This window comes from Tyto alba, unplaced genomic scaffold (assembly GCF_018691265.1).
Source record: "Tyto alba isolate M040663 unplaced genomic scaffold, T.alba_DEE_v4.0 Super-Scaffold_27, whole genome shotgun sequence".
NCBI classification, from domain to species: Eukaryota; Metazoa; Chordata; class Aves; order Strigiformes; family Tytonidae; genus Tyto; species Tyto alba.
Window position 1 is genome coordinate 7629861 of NW_024881301.1, and position 27616 is coordinate 7657476.

Sequence of the window (27616 nt, forward strand, 5' to 3'; positions counted from 1 at the left end):
GTGCTTAAGTCTCAGTCTGTAGTGATCCATTAGTCCTTGGACAACTTACAGGGGCTAGACACAACTATACCAGAGTACTACTTTTAAGAAGAGTGAGCAAATCCCATTTATTGCTCAATTTTACTGTTTCAAAATTCTGGTTCACTTGCTCAGCAGCTCAGTCCAAATTCCCATCTCACACAATTAAATTATGGTGACTTTCTTCCTGTGATTTACAGCTGCTGTTTTTTATTTATAGACTGTCATGAGACTAAAATAAATGTTGCCAATATGTTCCTGCTCACAATTTCTTTTACTGAATCACATATTTTCCTGTTTGCTGTAATGTGAAGTTATCATTTCTAATAAAAATTGGAACCTTTCTCTTCTTCACCCAATGTAAGTTGCAAGTGTAAGAAGACTTCAGTGACAGCAGTGTGATAGTACCTGAAAATCCTATGGACACAGACTGCAAAGGAATTGTAAAATTCAAATTATTTAGCCAAGCATCAATCTTCTGCTGTTTCCACTGTCCTTGGCATGACAAGAACTTCTGTACTCAGTATTATAGGCATTAAAGCTGTTAGTTATTTTCTCTACACCTACTGCAAAATGCATATTTCTCAGAACACCCCCCGCCAAAGAACATTTCTGAAGAACACACATTTGCAGAAGCAATGACCAACTTACAATAATACCAACACCCACTAAATCAAACAGTGATACAGTGCCAAAAGGTTCAGATTAGAGAGATCCTATCCTTTTTTCTGATTTCTCCATGACCTTGCACACACATAGCAGTACTTCAGAGACATATGTACCATACATCCATGTTTTCACCTCAAATCCTTGAGCAAAATACCAGCTTACTTGTATAGAGGACATCTGGGCATATCCTCTCCAACTGAAGCCAGGAAATTCCTGAGGATCATAGCCAAACCGAATTTCCCTTCCCTTGACAGTAGTACCATCTTCAATCTCAAACTTCATGTGGTGCAGATCAGGGAAAAAATAATTTTTTTCAGGCCTTTCAAGTAGAAAAAAAAAACAACAAAGAATTACCAGTTGCTGTATGGTCTACATCTAAGAGCGTAAAGCAGTGGAAGGGAGGTGACCTACTGATAACTGAGGAATCCTGATACCAGCTAATAAATTCAAGATGATAAGATAAGATGAATGTAATGAGAATTCTCCTTCCAGAAGCTTTTACCACTCATGTACATTTACTTACATTGACGTACATTTTCTTACATAAATCTTGATAGATATATAGATACTTATCCAATACTATTGCAAAACAGATATTGGTCATTTAAGGAAACGAGTTAAAAAAATCTTATTTAAGTTATTTCTTCTGTTATTTTAACAGAAGAAGACTGCCCAGAAAAATTAGTGTCAGTAACTAATACAATTTACCAGCTTATTTATCAACAAATGCAGAATCTCACGTGAAAGGATAGCAAGGGACTTGTGGGCAGTTTTAAAAGCTGAAACATGAGCTATCAGGAGCTACAGCCAGACTCACTCCTGACAGGCCGTCCCCACGACGTGAGCCCTGCAGTGGCAGCCACCTGAGGGCTCGGCACACGCCGCGCTGAGGGATCCTCCAACATCACACCGGCAGCCTGTCAGGCAAAGAGCACAAGCCAAACATTACATCAGAAAAAAAAGTGATAAAAGTTACCAGAAAACACTGTTAATGACTTGTTTCCTCCTTCCAGAGCCCTTCAGACTGTCCTTCCCCCAGGCTCTTTCAAACACATCTTAACACACACGTATAAGCTGTAATTATTTCTGGGTTCCCATGTTCATGGTTGTTTTCTTTAGTTCTCCTTGGAATGTGACAAAAGCCACTTTTTAAAAAATACACAAGTAATTGGCTACGCTACATTACTAAATGCAGGACTACAGTTCTGCAGAACAGCCATGCAAATGTTTTGTTAATAAGTCAGAATTTCTACAGCAATATCATGATGAATAATTATTTAAAAAAAAAAAAAAAAAAAACAAAAAACAACCAACCAACCAAACAACAAACCAAAAAAAGCTACAAAACTACAAAACTTAACTTACAAAAATTGTGAGATATTAATTTTTCAGTCTGGTACTCCAATACTTAATTTATTTTACAAAACTTGCACACAATGAGAATATATGTGTTCATATAATAGCATATGCATATTTTTAACCAATACTGGACAACAATATTGAATGACTTTCTACAGGACACAGGACTTGTGGCACAAACGAAAGGACACCTCTAATAACGATGTATAATATATCATACTAAGGAACAAGTATGTCTAGGCTAAAAATTTCAAGCCAAACTGAAAGATTAAAAGTTCCTAAACACATGTTTACATTGTAGTGTAAGAGTCCTGTTTTCTAAGACATGTTAAGCACCTGTAATCTCACTGAAATCAAGGATATCTGAAGTATTTGACACCTTTGTGAAACCTGATCCCTTTCATTAGCTCCTTGGTTTGCACATTAGTCATGAAAGCTTTGTTTGATACAGTAGCCATTATTTTTGACTTTGCACATATTAAATGATCGTTAGAAGTACTTCAGTGCTTTAAAAATAAATCTCTTGCATCAGCCCTGGACACATGTAAAGCACACTGAAGTCAGTGAAGTGCTTTCAATAATTTTAACAAATCTAAATCTACAGTGGGGGAACAGGGAGGGAAGGGAACTGTTGAAGTAGCCCTACATCACTCAAAACACATGGCAGAGCAAGTATCCTTCAGGATTGCTCTCTCCACATCACAACTACATCTGTCTCTGCTTCAAAACACACTGAGTCCTGGGATAAAGCAATATACGAATATACCTACAAACAAAAAAATAATCAAGCTAGTATCTGTTTTAACATCTTTTTATTGCAGCAGCAGACCTTAGAAAACTGCTATGTGGAACAGACAGCTACCACTCTTACAGGTAACGCTTTTGCAGGAAAATCAGGCGTCCCTGGCCCCATAACTCAGAAGGAGTGAAAGGAGGAATGACTCTCAGTTATCTTATTTGATAAGATAACCGCTTTAGCAGTGCCTGTTTCGATCTCACTGCAGGCTTTGACAGCGAAGCCTCAGGCAAGTGGGGGGAAAGGCAAGGTGAAGGACAGTGAACTCCGAGAGGAGCACCTTTCCTCCTGGGAGGGAGCCACAATGTGGCTGGCAACCACGGTGGTAGCATCTGCCTTGTTCCTGCTTCCTTGGGAAGGCAAAGCAGGAGCTACAGGGCTTACAAGCAACTACAAACAGTAGTGCAAAATGCTGTGCACGAGTGATTCAACAAATACATGCACATGTTAAAAATACAACCTAGGGAATGCTAAAGACTTTTGTGCTAAGTGCAAATGTGCTACCAGAGATGTCCTTTATTCATTTTACCTTGGCAGCCAAAATAATTCTTGTTTTTGAGAGCATAATAACCAGCTTCACAAGTGTCACAGGAATCTCCACAAACATTAGATTTACAGTAACAATGCCCATTTTCCTGTGAAGAAAAAAATTTCATCAAAAATGTTTCAGCACCTTTTTCAGAGCTTTAATCTTCCAATACTTTGAATTCCCTCTAATTCTAAATAGGAAAAACATTCTAATCTCGACAAAAAATATTATCTGGACATAACATCTGTCATTTATCATCTTCAATTAACAGACTAGAAAATCCATAAAACCAAGATGATGAAAATTATTCAGAACTTGTATACGTCATTAGGATGTATAAAACTTCTGTATAAAACCGTTTCTTTGTTGCATAAAACCAGATACCTTATGTGCAAAAGCAATAATGAATACTAAGACTTCTATCTTACCAAATGTTATAAAAATTTATCTTTGCAAAAATCAATTTAATTAATGTATTTCTTTTAATTTCACTTTACCTGCTGACATTCTCCAACTCCACTTAGTGTTCCACTCACATCACAGTGGCACGCTGCACAGATGAAAAAAAGACAATCTGCATTTCATTTTTCCAAGATACTTTTTCAGGGAAAAAAAAAACCATCACCCTGAATCTGCAATTTCGAGTTATAGTGCTACAAGATGGATTTTACACTAGAAGGTTCAGAATAGCAGACAGATACTGGCACAAGGTAAGAAGAAAAAGCAAAGGAGAAAGAATGAGGACTTCTGCGTATCTGTGATTTACTGGCGTGCTTTAAAGTGTTCTAACGTGTATTCAACAAAAACAACCTTAAGTTTGGATTTACAATTGTTTTCTGAGAAACATTCAGGCAGCTGATGCAAAACAGTGCCTTGCAGCCTGACTGGCACCTTCTATTCTGCAGCACTACTTTGGGAACAGTTCAACTCTCCATATGAAATATAAATGAAGCAAATATTGCGGGAAGCAGCTATGCTGACCTAGAGGTTTGGTGAAACCCAGTATTGACTCTGTGACTGAAGGCAGAGAAGATGAATTACATGAAAGGTGTAGTAATTAATCTTTGAGGAGGTGTTTAGACTGTTCAGTATTTAGGGATTTAGAGTCAAAGATGTAATGATATCAGTATCGGCTCTAAGTCTATTCATCCTATCTAGGTGGCTGTTGTGGTAGAACCTGTTGGAAACTAAATGGTCAGGGAGAAAAAATTCTTTAACTTTTTTTTAATCTTTATCCTTTTTAATCTTTAAAATAATTATTATCTGCCCAAAAAACACACACTCCCTGTTAGTAAACACTGAAAATTGCACACAGATCAGTATTATATAGACATAAACCATAACAAATTTGTCACACCCTGAGGCCACAAGAAGGCTTTTCACTCCTCTACAAGCTAGGAAATGATAATAAATGAAAAAACACCTTTTCCTCTAAAATATGAGCCAAATTCTGGTCTCAGTGTTAACAGCAGAAAACCTGCCTCACTCCAGTAAAACTGCCATAGGGCCACATGAAGTACACATCATTACAACTCAGAGCACACACTGGTCCAACACTAGCAGACTTCATGAAATCATGGTCTAATTTCTAAAAGTAACTGCTGGCATCATGGGTAATTTGGTGTTACAATTAAGTAAAGATGGAAAGAGTGAATAAAGATGACTTTCAAAAGAATTTAACACATTCCATAAGCCAAAGAAATATGTCATAAAGCCATACCTGTACACCCTTCAGGGTTTCCTTTGGCCAGGTTCCAGTACAACGGTTTGCATTTACTACAGGTAGGACCTTCAACGTGTTGAAGACATTGACAATAGCCCTAATGACAGAAAGCAGTTAATATGGGTTCATCTGTTTCATAAAGAACATACTGCTCTTTAGTATGAAGAAAAACCTAATATTATTAACAGCTCAGGCCATTTACTGACTTTTATAGATGCATGGAAACTGAGGCTGATTCAGATGTCTTAGATTTTTCTGTCTCATACTATCAGCACGGGATTATTCCATCCTGCGTATTTTTTTCCATAACTAATTTATTCTAAATGTCCCAAGGGATGTACTTCACAATCCTTTTATAGACTTATTAGAACTGCTCTGAAGTATTAAATGTTTTGGAAAAAGTTTAACAAACAAATTTCCTCAAAAATAAGCATTAACTTCCATGTTAATTCCTTCTTTTATTGGTGGAAAACACACATAGCTGTATAGATGAGCCTACATAGATACCACTTCCATCAGTCAGAATTAACCTCTAGGTCTTCTTTGCTACACATTTAGCAATGACTGTGATTTCTGGTAATTTGCTACTACTAATAACCATCACTGCATTAATAACAATAATAGAGAAATAGCAACAGTTACAGAGATAATTTTTTCAAAAATAATTTGATGGTGAAATGGCCTGTTGCAACCCAGAAACAGAAGGTCTTTGAGATATACATAGGCTTATATGCATATCTGCATGTGCATTTTAGTGTTCTAGCATACCAAGACATAAACAGTATGTATATTCTATATATAAAAGATAAAAAACCCCCACCCTCAACAGCTAATTGCACAAGTATGATCAAAGAACAAAACACAAAGTCTATTTCCACTCTTACCATGCAAATAAGCTTGTTCAATTTATTCACAATCTAAAAGCACACTTCAGGACTTGGGTAATGAAGTGAATGTGTTCAGCAAAGGAACATGAATTATTAACACGCACTGTTAGCTGCAATGGTAGAATACTTACGGAATGAGAACCAATGCTACCTGAGGGGTCGCATTCATTGTTGACACCTTTATGAAATTAAGAAACAAACACATGGAAAGATCTTTTGAAAACAGAGCTGTGGAATGTAGTAGTGCAGAAGTACAACGTAGCAGATGTGAGTTTGAAAAGGCTTTTTAATATGGTTACCTTGGAGGGACTCAAATACTTTAAACTTCAAGATGAACAGAAATCTTTAATAATGATTTTTCAAATGTGTATTTAGCCTGGTTTAGAATACTTAGGTTGATATGCAAGGTAGTCACCTGGAAAAATACAGCACTAACCTACAGAACTGAGAGGCACTTTCTTAAAGTTTGTGTGCCATCACCTAAAAAATGTTTTAATCTTATAGTTCTCTTAATGAAATAACATACAGAATGACAAATAAGCTTATCTAATATGTGGTCCTGGTTTGTCCCTCCCTCCCCATGCTTCAGGGGGTTTCTATGAAGCTCTGCATGCAGCAGGCTGCCCTGGAGATCCCTGCAATAAAAACAGGGGTGATCTGGATCAGAATGGAGGATTTTCTCTCAAAAGAGTTACCTTTGCAGTAGGGGAAAGTGTCATCTGCAGAAAGGCATCTGTCACACCGTCGCCCCGTGACACCCAGTTGACACGCGCACTGCCCCAGTGCCGGCTCACACGTGCTGTGCTGGGAACCACCGGCAGAGCACTGACAAGCTACATAGCAACAAACATAGACAGTGGTGGGAGGGTTCACCCTGTAGGTACCAAGCAACAACCTTCCAAAACTTTAGTACTGTAAAGGCTTTGAATACTATTTGTCTAGAGTGTTCATTTTTCGTTCCAATAAATATCCCACAAGGTCCTCTTATAACTCACAGGGTCCTCATTCCTGCTTGGAACCTCTGAGTTTGAGGTGACCTGTACCACCTTGTCATTGTTTTTTTCCTCTGTTCTAGACAGAAACTGGTAGGATTATCTGGAACTGTAAATCTTTCTTCCTCAACTTCTTTGTCCCATCCTAAGAGCAGGCTTGGTTTTGGCTGTCTGCTTTCTTCATGGTTACAGAAAGCACAGGACAAATTCTGTAATCAGACCTGCACTTAAAAACATGATGGCGAAATACAGAATACAAAATTGTATGCCCATCACACCTTTAGATTCGAGGACTGAGGAGGCCAGAAGCAAGCTTTGAAATATATCATGCAACAGTCTTATTGTTTCAGATTGCTATGTAGGATCTCAGTTGTGTAATGATTTACACACACAGAGTAAGTAAGAATAATGCCACAAAAAAGAACAATGCTGCTACAGCCCAGGGGACTAATCTTTGCTCAGATAGAGTCTAAGGGTAAAATGGTTAATGACAATTATTTTAGTAAAGTAGTAGCCAATCTCCTAAAGAGAGAGAACAAGCCTGTTGGATTATTTTTTGCTGTGGTTGTGGTGATTAGTAATAGCAGAATTCTGAGGATATGTTCCCTCTTTAGCACTAATAACATTCTGATTTCTAGGAAAGAGCAGACCTGTTCATGATGATTAGTAGCTTGCTCATTTTAATGACAGAGCCTGCAGGTTTCCCTCTGCTTGATGTGAAAAACCTACACACACATTCTGGGTCTGATCAATTGATCCACATTGGCAGGAAAAATTGTTGATATGACGAAAGATTTGCAGAGTCAAACCCTTCTAGACTATGATTTATGGCGCAATATTAGCACATGTTAAAAGCACAGAATAATGCCCTTAAAAGTTTACAGGACAGCATATCAAATATTAGAAGCCTCAATCAGTTGAACTACTGTTTATGTTCCGTAAATTGAGTGAGCCTGAACTAATAAAGGTAAATTCCCATTGTCCAGCCCAAGCTTTAGTTTTCATATTTTAAAAAAGAGAGATACAGCTGCAACGAGGCCAAACATTGCCATGCTCACATTAATCCAACCAGCACAGGAACAGCAATGGTGTGCCAGGGAGGACTAGCGGAGTGTGTGCCTGCCAGGAAGCCTGGCCACTGACTGGACCTTCAGTGTTATTGTTGCCAGCTTTAGAAGGAACAAAACCATCAAAGGTAGTTTTAGATGGAAATATATTTGAGAAAATTTATTTTCTTCTGTATTGCAGGAATAAGAAGGGAAACTGCAGTAAAAGGAGGAAAGGCTTTTACTCACACAGGCAGCTGGGATAGCTGTAATAACCTGGAGCGCACTGATCACATTTCAGTCCAGCATAGTTACTATGGCACAGACACTGACCTCTAGGACCACATGTATTCTCCACTGAGCCAACAGCATCACAGTTACATTCTGCACAGAGAAAAAAATAATAACTATCCTGACAGATATGTGTCAAAGCCCGTAATTATTTAAACCAGAATTTGCCAAAAAAAAAGTTACCTTTGAATGTAAAGCAATCATGAGGAAAGCAAACAAACCATAGTTTTACCACCAGAAACAAATATCTTGAAATAGATGTTTATACTGTAATTGCCTCCTCAAACTTTGATAATCAGGTTCTTAATGAAATTCTATAATGTACTGTTTAGAGATTTAGTTTGATGCCTTGCAAAACACATATGTAAGGGACAGAAATCCAATTTACAATGGAAAGAACATCACATGACAGAAGTACTTAACATCTTTTAAAAATAACCTCTGAGAGAGAGTATCTGTAAAGGTAGGCTAGGCCTAATTACTAATAAACTTCTTGTAAGTCATGATGAACAAGCACAAGTTCATGATGCACAAATAAATGATGCACAAGGCAAAAACTGCCGACACTTTATTTCTACAAGCTGGCAAGCAGTGCATTGCAGGAATCTGCATGTCATACACAAGGCATATTGTCAGATTACAACAAAAGCTATTGTCAGACTATAACAACAAATTTCTCTTGGAGTTACCACTATTTTAGGCAAACAGCTCTGTCACAGATAAGATGCACTACTTCACTGAAACGATCTGGACGTTCTACAGGGTCACACTTTACAGGTACATGAATGGGAGCCCATCTGGGAATTCCAGCTGCTCCAGGTACAAGTCAAAGTGTTACAGTTAATCACTTGGATTTTATGACTGACAGAAGTATAAAACAATCATTTTCTTTCTGTTCCATGTTCACGTTCCTGGTTCCCCCTTTTGGTTCCTCTTTCTGCTGTAGCCAAGGACATCTGACTGCTGTGTTTACTTCAAAGACGCCTGCAAAGACGCAGGGCTTGCTAGGAAGTTTGTGTAAGAGAAATACAAACACTGAAGCTTCCAAAAACATCATCTACACTAGAGTCCACCCCCAGCTGAACATTCTCTCCTCATTTTAATAATACTGATTTGTTTAAAGGCTTTATTTTGATATCACTCCTACTGAATAAAGCTTCTATTGAGTTCAATAAGACAAAACCAGAGAGATCAGTTCTAGCTGCAGCAGTCAAAAAGTTATAGATCTACCTTCCTTCCGAAGATGACAACTCCAAACACAAGTAGCAGGCTGGGCTGCTCACTTTCCACCACAGTTTGCAGCATGCTGCATTACTTTAAGTTTAAACCTATGGCAGCTTATTTTAACAGAACAAGCTGTGAACTGCAGCAGTTTTGAGTAATCCCACTGACTGTGTTTTCAATTACTTTTATCTGCCTTTTACAATTTGTTTTTGCATGTTCTTTTAAGCTTTTAAGTCTCCTTTCAGCTTTTGGTGTTAAAAGTTCAAATGTATTCAATATAGGTTTGATTTAAGATTGATACCTGATTCAGTTCTCAGAAAAAAAATAATGGTTAGAGTTTTTCAAAACCACTGAACAGCATGTACCAACTCAGAATCCTGATTTTATGTTTTTCATTAAAAAATGTTAATCTACTCCAGACCATGAAACACAGTCTTGTGGTATTTCTTTATTTCACCCATTGTGCTTGGTAACACAACATAATATAGCTTTACAAGGGCATAAAGGATTCTGCTGTCTGTTCATAGGACATAAACAAGTACTTAAGCCCAAAAGAAAGAGGACTGCTATAGCCAGCAACCAAAAATAGTAAGAGAGAAGAAAGGAAATCATAAAGTTCTATATAAATCTTGCTAGACTGTACAGGAAAGTACATACCAGAACTCAGCAATATCCTATATTCTTTCTCACCGTAAAATTCACTAAGGATTAAGGGCCCCTCTCTCATTCAGTGTAAAGGTAGATGAAACCTAGGGGCCAGACAGAACGTGATGGGTTCCTCACACACACACACAAAACCATTATGATATCCAAGGTTATACTTCATCAGTGCTGACCCATTTTCCCCTCTTGTAAAAGGCAGGCTAGTCCTTGGTGACAGGTACACTGGTGAAACCCTATGGAGATTATTCATGTCTCACAATTAGATGGACAGAGGTTGGCTCAGTGCCTGTCGGATGATCTTAAAATGAGTGAGAAATCACCATGAAGGGCAAAATAGCAGCTTCTAATTTTCAGATTTACAGAACACACATTTTACAAGGTACCAAACAAAGACCCTCTGCAAAAGGAGATTAGTATTTCACAGCTCTGTTATGCCAGTTCCTTAGCAGTCAAGCATGCTCCATTGCTGTGGGCCTCCATGTGAAAACAGCTTTCAAATCCTTTGTGATTAGTAAGAGAGCTGTGCTGACTGAGGCTATATCAAACAGTCTGACCATGTGAAAAAAAAAAGCCTGTGAGAAAACAGACTATATAATTCTTCCCTACTATGGAATTGGAGAATTAGAATAAATGAGGATTTTACTGTAGAACACAAGACTCTCTTGCCCATTTACTGCTGTGAACATTGCTTCAGCCACTGCAAAAACAGTACCTGAAAAGCACTCCTGTCTGCCTTTTGGGGGGCGTGTTTGATGCTGTACATGCAGCCAGCAGCCTTACCTTGACAAGCAGGGAACGAGTGGCGGCCAGGCTGACAGCCATCACACTGAAGTCCAGCTACCCCTGAGCGGCAAAGACACCTCCCAAGAAAATCACAGACTTCGGGCTGGGTACCCACCAAGTTACATTTGCACACTGCAGATGAGAAAAGACATTTCAGAGGCAGCCTCTGCACAGGCTCTCTTATCTTGAAATTGAAAAAAAAACAAAAGAAAATAAAAAGCAACTCTCTGATGGTCAATAGGACCAAAATCTTCCTATCAGATTTATTTTGGCTCATAACAGCTTTTATTGATTGCCCACATCAATAATAATTCAACATCAAGGAAGACATTAATGAAAGAGCAAAAGAATCTAGCTCAAAGCAACTACTGGGGTCAACTGAAACACTACCCTTGGACTGTCCGCACTCAGAGTCTGAAGTATAGATCCCAAGTATAGTATGTCTATTCAAAGTAGTTTCAACCTTTTTAAGACCAAACCAAAACAATTTATGATTTGCATTTACAATCTCAGGTGGGAGGCATTAATAAAATACCTAAAAAGACAGAGATGGTTAATAAAGTTTGAAAACAGTCAGTTTTTTAGTATTGACTAGAAAGGGCAGTTTGATGAATCAAGTGAGGTTGCAAACTCAAATTAACACAAATATTTAAAAAAAAAAAAAAAAGGATAATTAACACAAATGTTCCCACTGGTATTCTATATTTCATCAATGTTACTAAATGCAACCCCAAAGTGGAGTCTGACAGATGTGCCACACAGTAAGACAGCAATCAAGGAAAAAGGGGCATTTTTAGATGGAAATCCCTGCTCATCACATTTTTCTTCTTCTTTGACTTCCGTGAGTTTTAGGAGAGCCCTTTATAAACACCCCTGTGTGGCAAAAGAACTTCATCCCTCAGTAAAAAACTTGGGTCTGTGTTTTGGATACGCTTGCCAAAAGGGAACATCCAGCTTACCCTGGCAGAAGAGGTAATGAAAATACCCAGCTGCACAGGTATCACAGGAAAACCCCTGAAATCCAGTTTGACATCTGCACTGTCTGCTATTTCCACCGCAGTCACCGCCCAGCACTCTGCACCATGGCACTGGCACGCTGGGGAGCACGTTTGTAAAGAAAACATTTGTGGCATTACGAACTTAAAGTTCCTATTTCACTTGGAAGCTGAAGGCTGGCATTTACACTGGAGCACAGGCTCCAAGCATCAAAGAAACTATGGCACTTACGTAGACACTGGGGGCCAAAATATCCTGGTTTGCAGCCACCTTCTAGTTACAACAGAAAAGGAAAAGAAAGAGGAACAAATTTAGTGCATAAAAACATGCAACTCCTTGTATTTTTGCAGAGAAAAACAGATCAGTGATTAGCAATTACTACTCTTGAACTGACAAAATTATTTAACCCTTACATGTAAACCTCATTTAAAAAAATAATAATCTGTATTCATGCTTAGTCTGCCAGCACTAATTTACAACTTCCATAGACACAGAAGCTTCCACCTAGAGGCGGTTGCCTTTCTTATGCCTTCAGACTCAGAGGCTACTCACTGAAAAAGTAAATAGCTCAAGACCTGTTTTCTCCTGTTTATATTTATTAATTTTTCTTCAGAGTTTTCTCTCTTCTTCCTTTCAAAAATACGTGAAAGAATGGGATATATAACAGAGCATACCCACAGGCCTACCAGGGCAATTATTCTGGATGCTGTACGAAGGAGATAAGTGGTACGGGAGACTGAGGCTTGGTGGGATGTGATGGCAACTGCAGACACTTTCAAGAAAACTGCTGGGACTTGTAAATACATACATGGATTCATACTGCCAGCTTATCTTGGTGTCTGCTACATTCACAGAAAAAAACACTTCTTCATTTGCCAACATAAACTCCAGTTCTATTAAAGTTAATTGAAATAAAGGGAAAGAATGTTGATTTAAGGATATGAAAAAAGTTCTGAGGGTTTTTAAAGTTATTAATCCTGAAGAGCATTACATGTATGTGATTAAGCACTAGCTGTGATGATGTCTCTGTTCAGCAATGTAATGAAATATGTTAAAAAATGTGAGCCCACTGAGGGAATCATTGAATGGAATTCAGGCAGCTTTGCAGTGGGCTGAATAGGAAATACATAGTGCTCTTAGAAATCAAAATCCTTCATGGCCAAGGGCAATGTACAATTTGCCAGGTGCAAGAGGACAGTCCAGAAGCAGAGGACAGTTAGCCTTAAGAAAGAGATTTACACCGCAAAGCGTCTGACAAATTGTATTTGTCAGAAAGTCTTGATGGATCTGTTCATAAGAGCACAAAACAAGATGGTCAGGCTCTTCTGCAGATGTTTGCCGGAGGCTGGTCAAACTTATTTTGATCCATAACTCTTCCTGAAACTAGTCTAGTAAACTGTTTAATACAAACATGACAATAAGATTAACTTCTAGCAAGCACAAAGGCTATCTGAAAGAAAAATACCAACAGTGGCAAAATAACTACATAAATCTCCATCAAAGAGTAGGCCCCACTGAAACAGTGAAAAACTGTGACACAGGGAAAAACAGCAAAATGGAGGGGGGGGAAACACCAAGAACTTGCCGATTATGTCACCAGCCATAGCATCACTTGGATTTGGAGAAGTAAAAGGATATACAGGAATACCTTTAAAACAAAAGAAACAGTGAAGTGTATTTGAAACAGACAAATTTATTTCATTAAAAACCATGAAAACTCATGAAGTAATCTCCTGTCACTACAGAGAACATGATATTCACATGACTCTGGTAACCAACTTCAGTTTAGTTTTCTTTCAGTTAGGAACAGGATAAGAAACATTTTACTTTTGATCTCCAACTCAGGTACAAACATCTCTTCTCAAAAGAACAGTATGAAAGGCCAGACACCATTTGGAAATGCTACCAGGTTACTTCCCTGGTCCCTACCCTTTTGTACAGAAAGCCTTCTCATGCTAGATGGTGTTATGAGAGCTATCTAGGGAGCTCCGTATTTATTTCACATTTTCTGCTTCCAGTTGAAGGTCCATCTCCTGCTATCATTATCACTTGCTGCCTGAACTGCCAGAATTCATGACATGTACTACACATCTTGGGAGCTTTTTATTTGAGAATCTTCCAGGTTAGGAATGGGAACGACATCCCAACAAACTTTCCTCCATTAAGATAGGATCCAAAGTTGATGAGCTTAAACATCAGTGGGACTTAGATCAAGGTCCACCTGAGCTGAATTTACTTAAAAATGTTGGATTACAAACAAGAGGATACATGAGATGTGATAATCTAGGATGCACTGTACAGAAAGGATTTATTCTATCACAGCCATTGAATTCAAACAATATTATTTTTTTTACAGTTTTTTTCCTTTGTTTTGTATTGATTTACCTCTTCCATTTTTATCATGTCACCCCTCTTTTAGTCAGACCTCAAATCTTGCCCCAGAACAACACCTGTTTTATCAACTGTCAGAAACATGCTTCTCCTGAGGGCACAAAACATCCCACCAATGCATTTTTAGAATCTCTTCATGGAGTCACAAGCTTTTATGCAGCAAACACAAAACTGATGTTATATTTTCTTCTCCATTATTTTATATATAATTTGTTTATGGGGAAAGCATTTAATTTTCTGAATTCTCAACATTTAATTTTATTAACATTTTAAAGTAAAAATCTGATTTTCAATCAATCAATAGCATTAGATAGCGTTCTATTACCATTTTCAATAAATGGAAGCACTCAGCAGTACTGTGTCACATTGTTTTTTCTAGTATGTTTATTTTCTTTGGATTTACAAACATCTTTCCTTCAGCTACTTCTCAAAAAATCTGAAACAAACTGGAACCCTTCCTTCAACACGTATCTGCACCTACCTGCAGTCCAGCAAAAATAAGAGAGCACGGCTGAGAGCCTTATGCTCTGCCAGGAGAGCCTTTCCAACATTATGCAGGCACTCTTTTAGAATTATTTTTATTTATTTTAGAATCCTCCAAAATCCCACAAGCTTTGTTTATCATGGATGCAAGTTCCAAATACTAGGAGGTGTCAAGGAGAACACATAACCATTTTCTCCCCTCTCTCTCACTACAGTTATGTTCCCCTTCCCAGTCCAAGTGGTTTTTATACCTAAAGACCTTAAGATATGTTTCTACAATTTGTCCAGGGCTTTAGGCCTGGAGTTCATGACTTACTGAGAGGTAGGCTGTAGCCTGAATGAAGAAGTCTTAAATGAACTCAGAATTGTGAGAATGCAGCACTACCTATTCAATTTTCAAGTAACCATCGTTTTGTAAAACAAGCCAGACTCTCTTCAGTATTATGACAACTGATATATCAGAACATGTAAACACGTGAAGCTGAAATGTCAGATGTTTTAAGCACATAAAGTGTAATCAAAACTGTTAATTCTTTAATGCACACTTAAAATATGGGAAAAAAAGGCATTTTTATTTGCATACTTACGGACACAGAATGGATAACCATAGAATCCATCAGCACAGCGTTCACAGTTTTCTCCCTGGAAATTCTCCTTACAGAAGCAGCGGCCAGACCCTTCCTCACAGCCCTCTGCATGCTCCAAGTTACAACTGCAGGCTAAGTAAGTATCAGCAATTAGGCACTCTTCAGAAAATAATTAATTTGCCTTTCACAGCAGTGCACAATGGCATTATAATAGTAACTTTGCAGCTGTGAATGCCTCATTAATTAAAGAATTAACATTTGCATGCTGTTACCTATTTTCCAAATACTTTATATCACCAAATAATCTTTGTGATATCCCTTAGAAGTAAGACTCATGTTATTTTCTTAGAGTGTTTAGGGTTTTTTTAATTCAGAAAGCTGCATGCTATTACTCCACAGCACTGCAGCAACTACCTTTTCTGTGGTGTCTGCTCATCCCTCTCCATGGTCTAGGCTAAGCACCACCCTCCACCCAACCTTCCTTACGCACCACTACGGCAGCACACCATGGCTCTGTTGACTTCCCATTCATTTCAATACCCGAACACAACAAACTGTAGCTTCCTCCTACTCGTCACAAGGCTCCTTCAGCCTGTTTGTAATTCAACACTTATCTCTTACCTATACTCAGTTCTTCTTTTTTAAGTGTCATATTAGGAATTATCTTATTGAATCATTTATTAGTAGTTAGGTACAGCACTGCATAAAACAGAAGCAGTGATCCTCATGACTTTTTGAGCTACAGAATCAAATTTTCATGTGACCAAGAGCCAAACAATACCTCACATGTACATCAGAGAGCTAAGAGAAGCAAGGTGATGAGGGTAGGAGATGAGAGTGGCTTCCTAGAGGTCACACCTCCTCGCTGTGGGGTGTGTAGCTGCACCCCAGGCTTAAGTGATCCTATCAGCAGCCCTTTCTGGCTTATTTCCTCCTATTGACCTGCTGCTGGTCCGAAGATTTAGGCTCGTATCACATATAAGCTGAGAAGAATACCATTAAAAGGGTCTAAAGCAACACAGAAAGTAATTTGCAGTTGTTCTCCAACATCTTTTGGCCACTCTTTCATTTTTCCTCCCCAAAAAATCCCATGCCTTGATTATAGCCAAAAAATCCCCAAGCCACCACCATGAGAAGATACATAATAGAGAAAGACTCACGTATACAGCTGTCAGGAGCTCTTGCTGGAACACCATAAGGACGATAGTAACCTTTTGCACACTTCTCACAGTTAATACCAGCTGTGTTATGCTGTGAAAAATAAAACAAAAGGTAAATATGAGATAAAAAGGGGAACTTGGAAGAATTAAGAAACAGTAACATCCCTTACACTGTTTCTATATACAACTAAGAAAGGATCAGCACAGGTAAAAAATTGAATATGACTGCAATAAAGACAGCACTCATCATTTGGCGTTCCTGAACCACCTGTTCTCTACAGATTTCTGAATCATGGTATTCTCACATAAAGCAGCTGAATTTTATCTTTAAAGCATTATAAAAAAGAGCTATTTAAAAAAAAAATTTAGAGAAAAAGAATTTCTTCTCCCAATCACACGATATCTTCTTTTATGCTACTTTCTTGTCATAACATATATATCATTCAAGCAAATGCATCATAAATTTTTCCTCATACTATGTATTACTTTTTTGAATACCTCATGTCTAAGATCAGCAACATCAAAATAAACCAAAACCTGATCAGCCAGGTCAGCACATAACAGATTTTTCATTAGAAAAATATGTCTCTGTAAACATGTGTTTTAGGCACACAGAAAAAATACCATAAGTAATTTGAACTACAACAAAAATACGTAACTCCCCTCTGAACACAATCCTGAGTGTATTTCAATTTGTGCAGCAAAGCTCTCCCCTGCGGTGGGGCAGCAGGAGTGTGCAGTAGCGATGGCATGCACCACTTGAGTAAATCAGGGTCACAAGGCAGCCTGGCAAGCTCATAGTCTTGTGAGCAGGGAACAGGAAGGGGAAGCTTTGCCCTGGAGCAACCAAAGCAGTTTCCCCCAGTTCCCACTCCCTGTATAGTTCCTCCTTAGGGAGTGTTGCAATTCAGGGCTGAGCAGGGACTTAGCATTTAATGGAGGAGCCGGTGGGGCAGTTCATGAACAGGGCATGCAAGAAGCTGCTGGGGCTGTTGCTCGTGGTTGGCGCTCTCAGTTTGTGCAGCAGATTTGGGTTCTGCTTCCCGCTCTGCTGGGAGCCACCTCTAGCATCTTCCCATCTGAGCTACTGCAGGGAGATCAGTGAGGGTGATGTTCACATCACCCAGCAGACAGAGATGCAGTGGTTGTTGCAACACTTAGCATGGCAGGAACACAGAGGGGCCCAGCATCTCTGCTCAAGACTGTGTAGGGTTACTTGGAGGTTGTGTGCCAATGGTCTCCACACACTGCAGGGCACATTCTCCGGAGATTGCTGGTGCTAACTCCTGTGGCACACCAGAGTCCCCACCCCAGAGAGGGCTCCAGGAGGTGGATGCCACTGTCCAGGTCAGGGTCTGTAGAGAGTGCCTGGACCTCTCCCTGGGGCTTGGGGCAGGTGCTGAACCTGTGCAGAGCTTGAGGGTAAGGATCAGAGAAGAGACCAGCACAACTGATATTGCAGGAGGTGTCTGCTACAGACCACCTGAACAAGCAGGCAAATTAAGTTTTCTTTAGGGAACTAGAGAAAGCTTTGGAACTCGTGGCTGAGTTTAACCACCTTAATACCCGCCAGACGGGCAATGCAGCTGGGTGCAAACAATCCAGAACTTACTTTGAATGTATCAGAGACAATTTCTGGATGTAGAGGTTCACGAACCTCTCACGTTAGGGGAGATGCTCTGTTCAAACTGACACCCACTAACAAGGAAAAATATGTGAAGGTTGAGGGCAGCCTTGGCTGCAGTGACCCCAAGACTGTGGATTTTAAGATCCTGACACAAGCAAGCAAGACAAATAGCAGAATTACAGTTCTGGGCTTCAGAAAAATCAGATTTTGGGTTGTTCAGGTATCTGCCTGGCAAGATCCTGTGTGAAACTGCCCTGGAGGGAAAAGGGGACAAGGAGAGCTAGTTGATTCTCATGGACAGTCTCCTTAGAACAAGAACAGTTCTTTCCAATGTGCGAAAAGTCAAGCAAGTATGGCAGGAGGCCAGCACGCATAGAAAGCTCCTGATTGATCTCAAAAAGAAAGTACATGGAAGGTGGAAGCAGTGACAGGCTACTTGGTGGCAGTACAAAGGCATTGCCCACACATGTAGGAGTGGAGTTAGGAAAGCCAAAGTTTAGCTGGAGTTAAAACCAGCAAAAAAGGTGAAGTGCAAAAAGAAAGGTTTCTAGGAGTACATCAGTAGCAAAAGAAAAGCTAATGGGAGTAAGGGCCCATTGCTCAGTGGGTAAGAAGATCCAGTGAACAAATCATCTTAGAACACATGAAGGACAGGAAGGTGACAGGATAAATTTACCTAGGGGGAAGTATGCCACGTCAGCCTCACTGATCTCTGTGGTAAGATGACTGGTGCTGCGTACAAGGGGTGGGCAGAGACAGCAAGATGGTGAGGGGCTGAAGCACATGACATCCAAGAAGAGGCTGAGACAGCTGGGTCTCTTCAGCATTAAGAAGACAAGAGAGAACTTACTGCTATCTACAACTAACTGATAAGAGGATAGAGAGGGGATGGAGCCAGACTCTTCTCGGAGGTGCACAGCAGTAGGATGAGAGGCAACAGGCACAGATTGGAACATGGAAAATTTTGATTAGGTATTAGGGAATATTTATCATGAAGGAGGTCAAACTCTGAAAGAGGTTGCCTTGAGTGGTTGTGGCATCTCTGTCCTTGGAGGTGTTCAAGGCTTGACTGAACAAGTCCCTGAGCAACCTGATCTGATTAAACCTGCTCTGAGTAGGGACTTGGACTATGTGATTTACAAAGCTCCCATTATCAGACTCTAAAGAAACTGAATCTAACTTTGTATGCAACGTTTCTATTCTATCACTTCTTTGTCCAGGCATCCATTCCTAACACTTTTTTCCCTGACATAAACAGAAGAAGTAAATTAAAATCCATGTGCTTTATCCATGAAAAAAAAAAAAAAAAAAGCTGTAATTTGATTTATGGTAAACTCATTTAATCCAGTATAACTTCCACAAAATTAGGTTACAAACAATTAATATCAGTCATATAACCAGGACTCATAGATTTAGATTAATTTTGCTCTTTTCTATCCTGGAAACAATATAAGAGAAATGTTCTTTCATGAACAAAGAGCTGACAGGAAGGACCAACATGATAAATTTTACCAGACTGCAAGAACAAAGTTCTGCACAGAAATGTCAACTGGAAGACAAAGAACATTTCTTCTACTTGTGCTAGTAAAAATAACTCTACTCTCTTCTGACTGCCTTTTGGAAAATACCTGATTATATTGTGGCAACAGGATGGAAAACATACCCTATAAATTTTACTGAATATTTCCTTTTTTCTGTTGCTTAAATATAGCTATATTTTTAAATGCACAGCATGGTAATGCATAAATCATGATGCATAGGTTTCATAGGAACATAGGCTTGATCATAATTTTCTCTCTGAATTATGTTCTGGTCAGCTGCTTGTCATCATACTTCAGATGACTTGACAACAAAAAGAAGATAGACTTCCAAATAAGTCTGGATGTATTTAACCCTCAGATCACCAAATCAATGGATAATTTAGGTTGTAAGCGACCTCAGGAGGTCAGGTGGTTCAGTACCACTCACAGCAGAGATAAATCCAAGATTAGATTGAGCTGATCAGAGCCTTGTATGATCTCTCCTGATAGTAATTAGCCAGAGTGGAGTAAAAGTCACTCAAGATGAGAGACATTCTTTCTCTTTCCAAGAATGTGTTATGCATTAATGACAGCTACAGTCTAAAGTCTCCGATTCCAAATTTACATTTGTTGATTCAATCCAACCGAGCCTCTAAAACAATTATGGGGCTGGACCATGTGACATGTAAGAAGAAACTGAGGGAATGGCTTTGGTGGGCTTTGAGAAGAGATGTTCAAGAAGGGTAGAGGTGTCTAATGGCAGTTCTCCTCTACACAGAGACAGAGCCAACTATTCTCAGACATGCACAGCAAAAGGACAAAAGCCAATTGTCCCAAGTTGCAATTGGGGAAATTCCTACTGAACAGTAACAAAACCTCTTCACCATGAGAGCAATTAAGTGTTGTAAAGGATTACCCAGAGTCTGTCTGATCTGCATCCTTGGAAATTTTCAGAACCCAACTGGATATTTCTCAGTGCAGCCTGATAGAACTTTGTATCTAGGCTTTGTTTAAGTGGAACACTAGTCTAGATGACTTCCAGAGGTCCCTTCTATGATTCTGTGGTTTTTCAATACCTATAACTTTCCTTCCCGGTATAGTCTATGCCCTCCTTTACATGTGCTGATGAGGGAGAGCTCTCCGTGTTTTGCTGTAGTAAGGAACCAGACGGCCTAAGCTGGAATTTTATTTGGTTAGTTTTACTTTCTTCTGTTAAGCAGGAAAATGGCAGAGTTTATAATACCACGAAAGGGAATTTTTGTAGTTGATTTAATTGTTGCATTGTGTGGCTTGATTTGAATCACACAAGACTGAGCATAAATACAATTTTTATGTGTCTTCTATACATTAACATGCAATGTTGTACAATGTAAATTACTTTCAGACAACTTTTTCACTGCTTCAAGTATACGTAAAACCACCAGAGAAATGCAGCTATCTAGACTGGTCAGCCTCCAAACTACTGCTGTGGACACAGTCCACTTCAGCAGCCCTTCTTCAAATGTCATTTATTTAAGCTGATCAAAATGACCTTTTTACCTGGCAGTTAATGCAGACTCCTCCACCTTCATAATGCCCATGGATGTTTAAGCTTTCTCGACGCTGATCAACATCAGCATCATAGTAGCAATCAGTGGCATGTTCATGGCAATTGCAGGCTGAAAAAGTAAAATTCCAAGTCAGCTTTCTTTATAATGCTGGAATTCAGTAATGTAGCAGAGGTGAAAAAGCAATTCAGATTTTTTTATGTATACATACACTCAGGTATGTTGGAGTATGCTCAGATGCACATACTTACCTATCAACAACTGGATTTTCATACCAGAAACACGGTAAGATCATGTAGACATGAAGAAAATGTGCTCCTAGGCTTATCAAGGGAGGCAACAGTTGTACCATTTCAAAACTATATGCATAAATGCAGAACTAGGAAGCTCAAGAAGAATGGTCTCAGCAGTTTTTAAAAATTATCAGAAACACACTTATTCTATTTTTCCATGTCTAAAAAAATATACCTGGGCTGAAGCTGTGTGCACTAAATCTTTAATTAAAATAAACAATTATAGGTAAGATATACACAAAAAACCTACACCAAAGAATTCTCATATTCAGCCATATATACAGATATACCAGCAAACTTAGCTATACATTTACCCAGCTGCTGTCTTCTGAATGGAAGAGTTTTAAGTATGAGTTCATTTTACTTCCTAAGAATTGTGGATTCAAAAATAAGTATGGTTTAAAGAAGTATGGTATGAAGAACAGTAATACCACCAACAATAACAATATATAATTATCTAGAAAAGGATAGAATTAGGTGACTGAGATAACTCATTTTCTCAGTATATTGTTGCTTATAGTCTCAGCTGTGATAAACTCTACTTTGGGTTGTTCGTGGTTAGCTCCTTTCCTTTACTTTTCCCTTCTGTTAAGCCAAATAAAGGTAATAGCTGAACTCACAGTGGTTCTGAATCCACTTCTACACACATGTGCTGCTATACTTGTAACTCCTTTTAACAGACATTAATATTGCAGTGCTCAAAAGAGATTAAGAGATACCTGTGAGGCTTTGCTTGCAGGCACATCAGCCTCACAGATGTCTCAGCCTAGGAAGTTCACCTATTAAAAACATCTGAGATATATCCACTGATATATCCACTTGTGGCCTTGTACATGCATCTGCTGGCTTCACCAATCTCCTTACATCAAGGCGGGAGACCTAAATCCTGAAACACCTTTGTTGTTTTGCCTTTGGCAAAAAGGTCTAGCAATACAAATCGCAGGGCCAGACCAATGTTCATGTCTTGCTTGCAGAAGAGAATGAACCTGAAAAATAGCTCCACACTTTAAACAGTTCCTGCAAATACAGTTTGAGTAAAGGGTGATGGATTTACCCAGAAAATAATCTGTGTAATTTCCTATAGATCAGTTATGTGTATCTCATCTTAGTTAAAGCTAATCACTTCCCATTGCTCATGCAAAACTCTGCCTGTCTTCACTGAAATCTTCCAGAACTATAATACAGTTCTGAGTAGGAACCAACCATAATAGCAAGCAAGCAAAATAAATCGAAGACCAGGACCATGATTTTGCCATAAAATCATCCCATGTCCTTTTTTTCCCGATCTGGTCTTTCCTCACTGGAGAGGAACAACAGCAAAAAAGGCTTCCTCAAGCATCTGGGTGCCAGCTAGGCTTTTAATTATAGACGTTCCAGAACTCCAGGGAAACCTTCCCAGGAAATTCCTGAAGTTTTGACTTTATAAAAGCTATGATTTCATGTTTAGGGAAATCCCTAAGAACTAGAAGGAACAGCCTGAAGTTGTGCCAGGGTATGTTTAGATTAGATATTAGGAAAAATTTCTTCACCAATAGGGTTGTTAAGCATCGGAACAGGATGCCCAGGGAAGTGGTTGAGTTACCATCCTTGGAGGTATTTAAAAGACATGTAGACGTGGCACTTAGGGACATGGTTCAGTGGTGGACCCGGCAGAGTTAGGTTAACAGTTGGCCTCAATGAACTTCAGGGTCTTTTCCAACCTAAATGATTCTATGATTTTATCCTCCCTTCATCTGGACCAGGGGGATAAGATACTCTGGATGATAATGGGTTCCTGAAAGCACTTTAAAAAAGAAGCTAAGGGCCTTGGCTCTACTTTCTTCCTGATGAAGAAAGCGTATGGAAAGTAATCCTTCCAAACTCTACTCCAAGTATCTGGCACAACTGGGAGCACAACTCAGGGACAACTGACTCTCTGTGCCTTCCTATGCTATCATACAGACAAGAGAAGGAAAACTAGATCATTCTCTGTATCTCTTCTATGTCTTTATATCTGAACAGCCTTGGGCAAGGAAGCTTTTATCTATAAACTGCTAATAACACAGCTGAGGCTGTGGTCATGATAGGTTGGGCCCTATCATCAAGTTCCCTTATGGTCTGCTGACAGGAACCAGACCAGTCAAAACTGGGTTCCCTGTCCAGATTGTGATAGTCTGTGAAGATCTTTGGGGTTTTTTATTCATATGATTCTTCAAGAAAATAAAACATTGCACAAGTGATATGCTGGTTCAAGATATGAAGTCAGAAAACGAAAGAAGATAACATCCCCCCACCGCCAAAATATTTCCACTGTAAGTAAGAGCTCCTTGCCTCTAGGGCCAACCATCTGTGGGCTACAGCTCACAAGTATGTCTTGTAACAGCTATGGGAAATTATTTGCTCTGATTATAGTAACAGCATTTTGTTTCACAGGGGAATAGAAACCCCTTCTCCCTCACCAAGTATCTTCTTATCACTTTGAGCCATTTGTGGACCCATATAGTGCTGGGAAAATCATAGTGAAAGGTTGAGCTTATCGCTACAGGTTCCCACCAACTTCTTTCAGTCAGTTTCTCTCAAGAGACCTCAGGCTTCTTAACCTCTGGGAGGCTTAACGAGGTTGCTTTAATTCCTTCACTATTGTCTGCCAGGAAAAGAGGTCTGCATCTGGCAAATGCTCCCAACAAATCGCCTCAAACTGCTAGGAGCAATCCATACTAAAAAGGGTATTTTTTCAGAAGTAGTTAGAAGCAAAGTTGTTTTGGCTCAGAATCTTGTAGACGATCTTTTATAAATTCATTCTTTAAAAAACACGACATTATTTATGCTCTTTGTCTACCTCTTTACTGGCAGAAAATGTTTTCATTTCAAAGAGGGGAATTTCAATGAGGTTTCAAATATTGTCCAAAAATTGTGTCCCAACATGCCTATCTCCTATCAAACATTTTAATCACCTTCCTCCCTGCCCCCCAACACTCAGTACTGCAGTTTTGATTAAACAAGCCATCTCTTTATTCCTCAAACTAATTATATAGGTACATTTCTTTAGCTTTCAGATAAGGTTCCCCTGTTAACAGTTCGTACCCACTGGCTACACTACTTTCAAGAATGGCAGACAAGGGAAATAGGCCAGACACAAAGGAAACTTCAGGCCACCAATGCTTTTGCTCGGAAGAGGATGTGCAGAGAGATGGGAAGAGCGTCTGTACCACACTCACTGCTTTCTGGCCAGAAGGATGCAAAACACCCATATGTGACAGTACATACCCCTCTACCAAAATAGGGTCCGCATGATCATTTTCTTTAACAAAAGAATGAAACACAGGAGAAGTGGGAGAAAGGTCAATGGGCTTCTCCAGCTTGACTACTCAGTCTGTGGGGCTAAAGAACTCCAAACTCCCAGCTACAGGCACAGGAAGGGGTGGAAGTGTGGAATTGCCAGGACTCCGTACCAGGAAAGCCTTTGTGCCCACTTACATAGTCAGTGAGGGGAAACCATCAGCAGGAGAACGGAGGGCAGCTCAAGCACCTGTAAGCAGTGGCAGCCTTGAGCAATTTCTCTGCAATCTGAACAGCAAGAAGCTTGGTGATGGGGGAGGCAAATTTTGGAGTTGTACAGGATGCCTATTGTCTCTGCTCTGCTAGGGGGTTGGATCTACAATCTGTCAGCAGACAGCTGTGACTGGGGAGAGATGTTGACTCAGTGTACTACAGGAAGGCTTCTACTTTTCTCATGTAATATTCTCACATGAATTACTATTTCCTTTATTAAGAGAGAAGAATATAAATAATATTCACTGCATCATCTATTCCTTATTGCTGTATGGAAAGAATTTTCTCAGTAAAGAAAAAACGTGTTAAAACATGCAGTGTGCTAGTTGTGCTCCATGAACACGTGTGCTACAGCTAATTCCCACCCTCTTGTCAATGTCCCTTTTAACCTAGCATCTTTTGGGCTACTCACGTTCGCATATATTTGTGCTCCCAGCTGTTGCAGGTTGCCACTGTTTCTGATTATACCCAGGGCAGCAGTGATCACAGGTTTCCCCACATGTGTTATGCTGACATTCACACTGAAACCTACAGAAATAAAATCCTCTTATTCTACTGAAGCTTGATTTAAAGTTTTTTTTCTTAATTTTATTGCAGTCCAAGATTTACACATAGTGTGAAAAGGACAGGACATAAGTTCACATGTAAAGAGGTCAAACAGTAAGACTACAACATTTTGGAACTTTCCTGAAATTTTTTAAGACTGATTACTTCATGTGATTATGAATGTATTAGCACAGATTACTTATAAAGAACATTTATAATTGGATTCAATAGACTGGATTATGAAACTTTATTCTAGAATATTAAATCAAGACAATATATAACATTTTAGGATGTATCCTATTAAACCTTAATTCTAAGGATCAAGCCTGTTGACCTACAGTAAATCAAAATATTTATCACCTTTATATGCATGCCTTCATGATTTTTTCATTATGCTTTTTTTACAATAAATTTATTAGTGTTTTTAATAAACCAAGATCTTAACATCATCTTGTTATTTTTAAAACAGTGCACACTATTCATCAAGAAAATGTAGTTCATATTTATTTTGATTCAGCTGCATAGCCTACTTAAAGGGCAGGCTCTCATTATGGGCTAGGTCTTACTATGATGCATAGTAACTGAAACCCAAGAGAAGCAAAGACCTTGAGGCTGGAAAGGCCTTTCCCAATGTTCCTCTCTTATCTGTGTAGTCTAATAACCAAGGGATGATAAAATTTTAAAGTATAACCATCCTATTCCTGTACATTTCACACCTTCTGTACTTACTGTTCTCTAGCATAGACATCTGGAAAGGAGGCACCCATCTGCCCACTCCTCATTAAAACACAACTGAAAATATTGCATTGTCCTGATAAAAGTTTGTTTCAACACCATCATGGATAAAAGCAACAGATGGTTTAAACCAGGCTTTTAAAATATGTTTTAGTGTGTTGGTTTGGGCTGAGTATTCACAGTCACTTCTCCATAGCAGATGAGCCAAGGAGCCTGATGTAACTCCCTGTGAAGTCAATACTGGAGATCATAAACTTCACAGGGAAACGGAACGGTTCATTCAGTTTGTTCTTATTTTTTCTAGTAATGATCGAAAGCCATTGGATCTTGGCTGAGGTGAGTTATAATGCTCGATATCTCCAGGAACTTCACTAACTTTGTTCTTGAGTTGGGCTTGTAATTCCTGCTGTTGGAAGGTGATAAACCCATGTTTTCCAAAAAGAACAAAGGGTTTCTAAGAAATTATTCAATCTGCTAAACTCTTATTTCAATTAGAGAAAAAAATCTAAGTAAAGACTTATTACTATATTTCACATACAATAGCTCTTGACATGTTTTCTTGTCAATCATTAGCAAATTCTAGTTTTTTAAATATAATGAAAAATCCTCGTAAGACTGTATCATTCTATAATAAAAAAGGTAATTTGAAAACATTCATGTATTGTTTTTCTCAAATTAATGTTATGCTCAGTTTACTTACTGGTATTGGTTTTCAGCACTCTTTGCATTACATACTTCAGCATGGCCATGGCAAACACATCGACCACCAATACTGATGTCCTTTATACTGTAGTAATACTATGGAACAAGCACAAGAAGTATGTATAGGTCTTTCCTTACTTGTATTATGTCAGAAATATCAACATCATATTGTTAAATCTTGCTTATCAGAATTTAAAGGCATGACTTTACAAAAGACCAAAGTCAGGCAAGTCAATGGCCAAACCTCTGTTGATGTCTACATCTCAGTGTGAGTACCAGCAAATCGAAGTCAATACCCACAGGCTGTCTGATAGCAACAGGCTTGCACAGCTTACACCAAATGCATATTGCTGTAGCTTTCCATCCCCCAGCAGCTACACAGCCACCAGTACCCAAGCCCAAAGCTTGTTCAAAGCCAGCCTGAGGATGAAGATGTAAAGTACTGTCAAAGCATCAATTTGTGAGACTGGTCTGGTCAACAAACAGGACATGCAGGTACGGGCAGTGCAGTTTCCCCA

General features: G+C 39.1%; 1 protein-coding gene across 2 annotated transcripts in view; it reads right to left on the bottom strand.

Moving 5' to 3' along the window:
• LAMA3 (laminin subunit alpha 3) overlaps positions 1-27616 on the bottom strand; it is a 125470-nt gene that overhangs the window by 73606 nt on the left and 24248 nt on the right. For both annotated transcript variants that reach the window (XM_042798109.1, XM_042798108.1), the window contains exons 6-21: positions 27097-27194; positions 25528-25643; positions 21284-21402; positions 16598-16688; positions 15438-15569; positions 13562-13624; positions 12208-12249; positions 10978-11112; positions 8269-8403; positions 6677-6814; positions 6113-6159; positions 5092-5191; positions 3869-3921; positions 3372-3477; positions 1505-1604; positions 850-1006 (exon numbers count right to left, since the gene is read on the bottom strand). In XM_042798109.1, the coding sequence (XP_042654043.1) occupies positions 850-1006; positions 1505-1604; positions 3372-3477; positions 3869-3921; positions 5092-5191; positions 6113-6159; positions 6677-6814; positions 8269-8403; positions 10978-11112; positions 12208-12249; positions 13562-13624; positions 15438-15569; positions 16598-16688; positions 21284-21402; positions 25528-25643; positions 27097-27194 (1632 nt within the window). The remainder of the gene's footprint in view (positions 1-849; positions 1007-1504; positions 1605-3371; positions 3478-3868; positions 3922-5091; positions 5192-6112; positions 6160-6676; positions 6815-8268; positions 8404-10977; positions 11113-12207; positions 12250-13561; positions 13625-15437; positions 15570-16597; positions 16689-21283; positions 21403-25527; positions 25644-27096; positions 27195-27616) is intronic.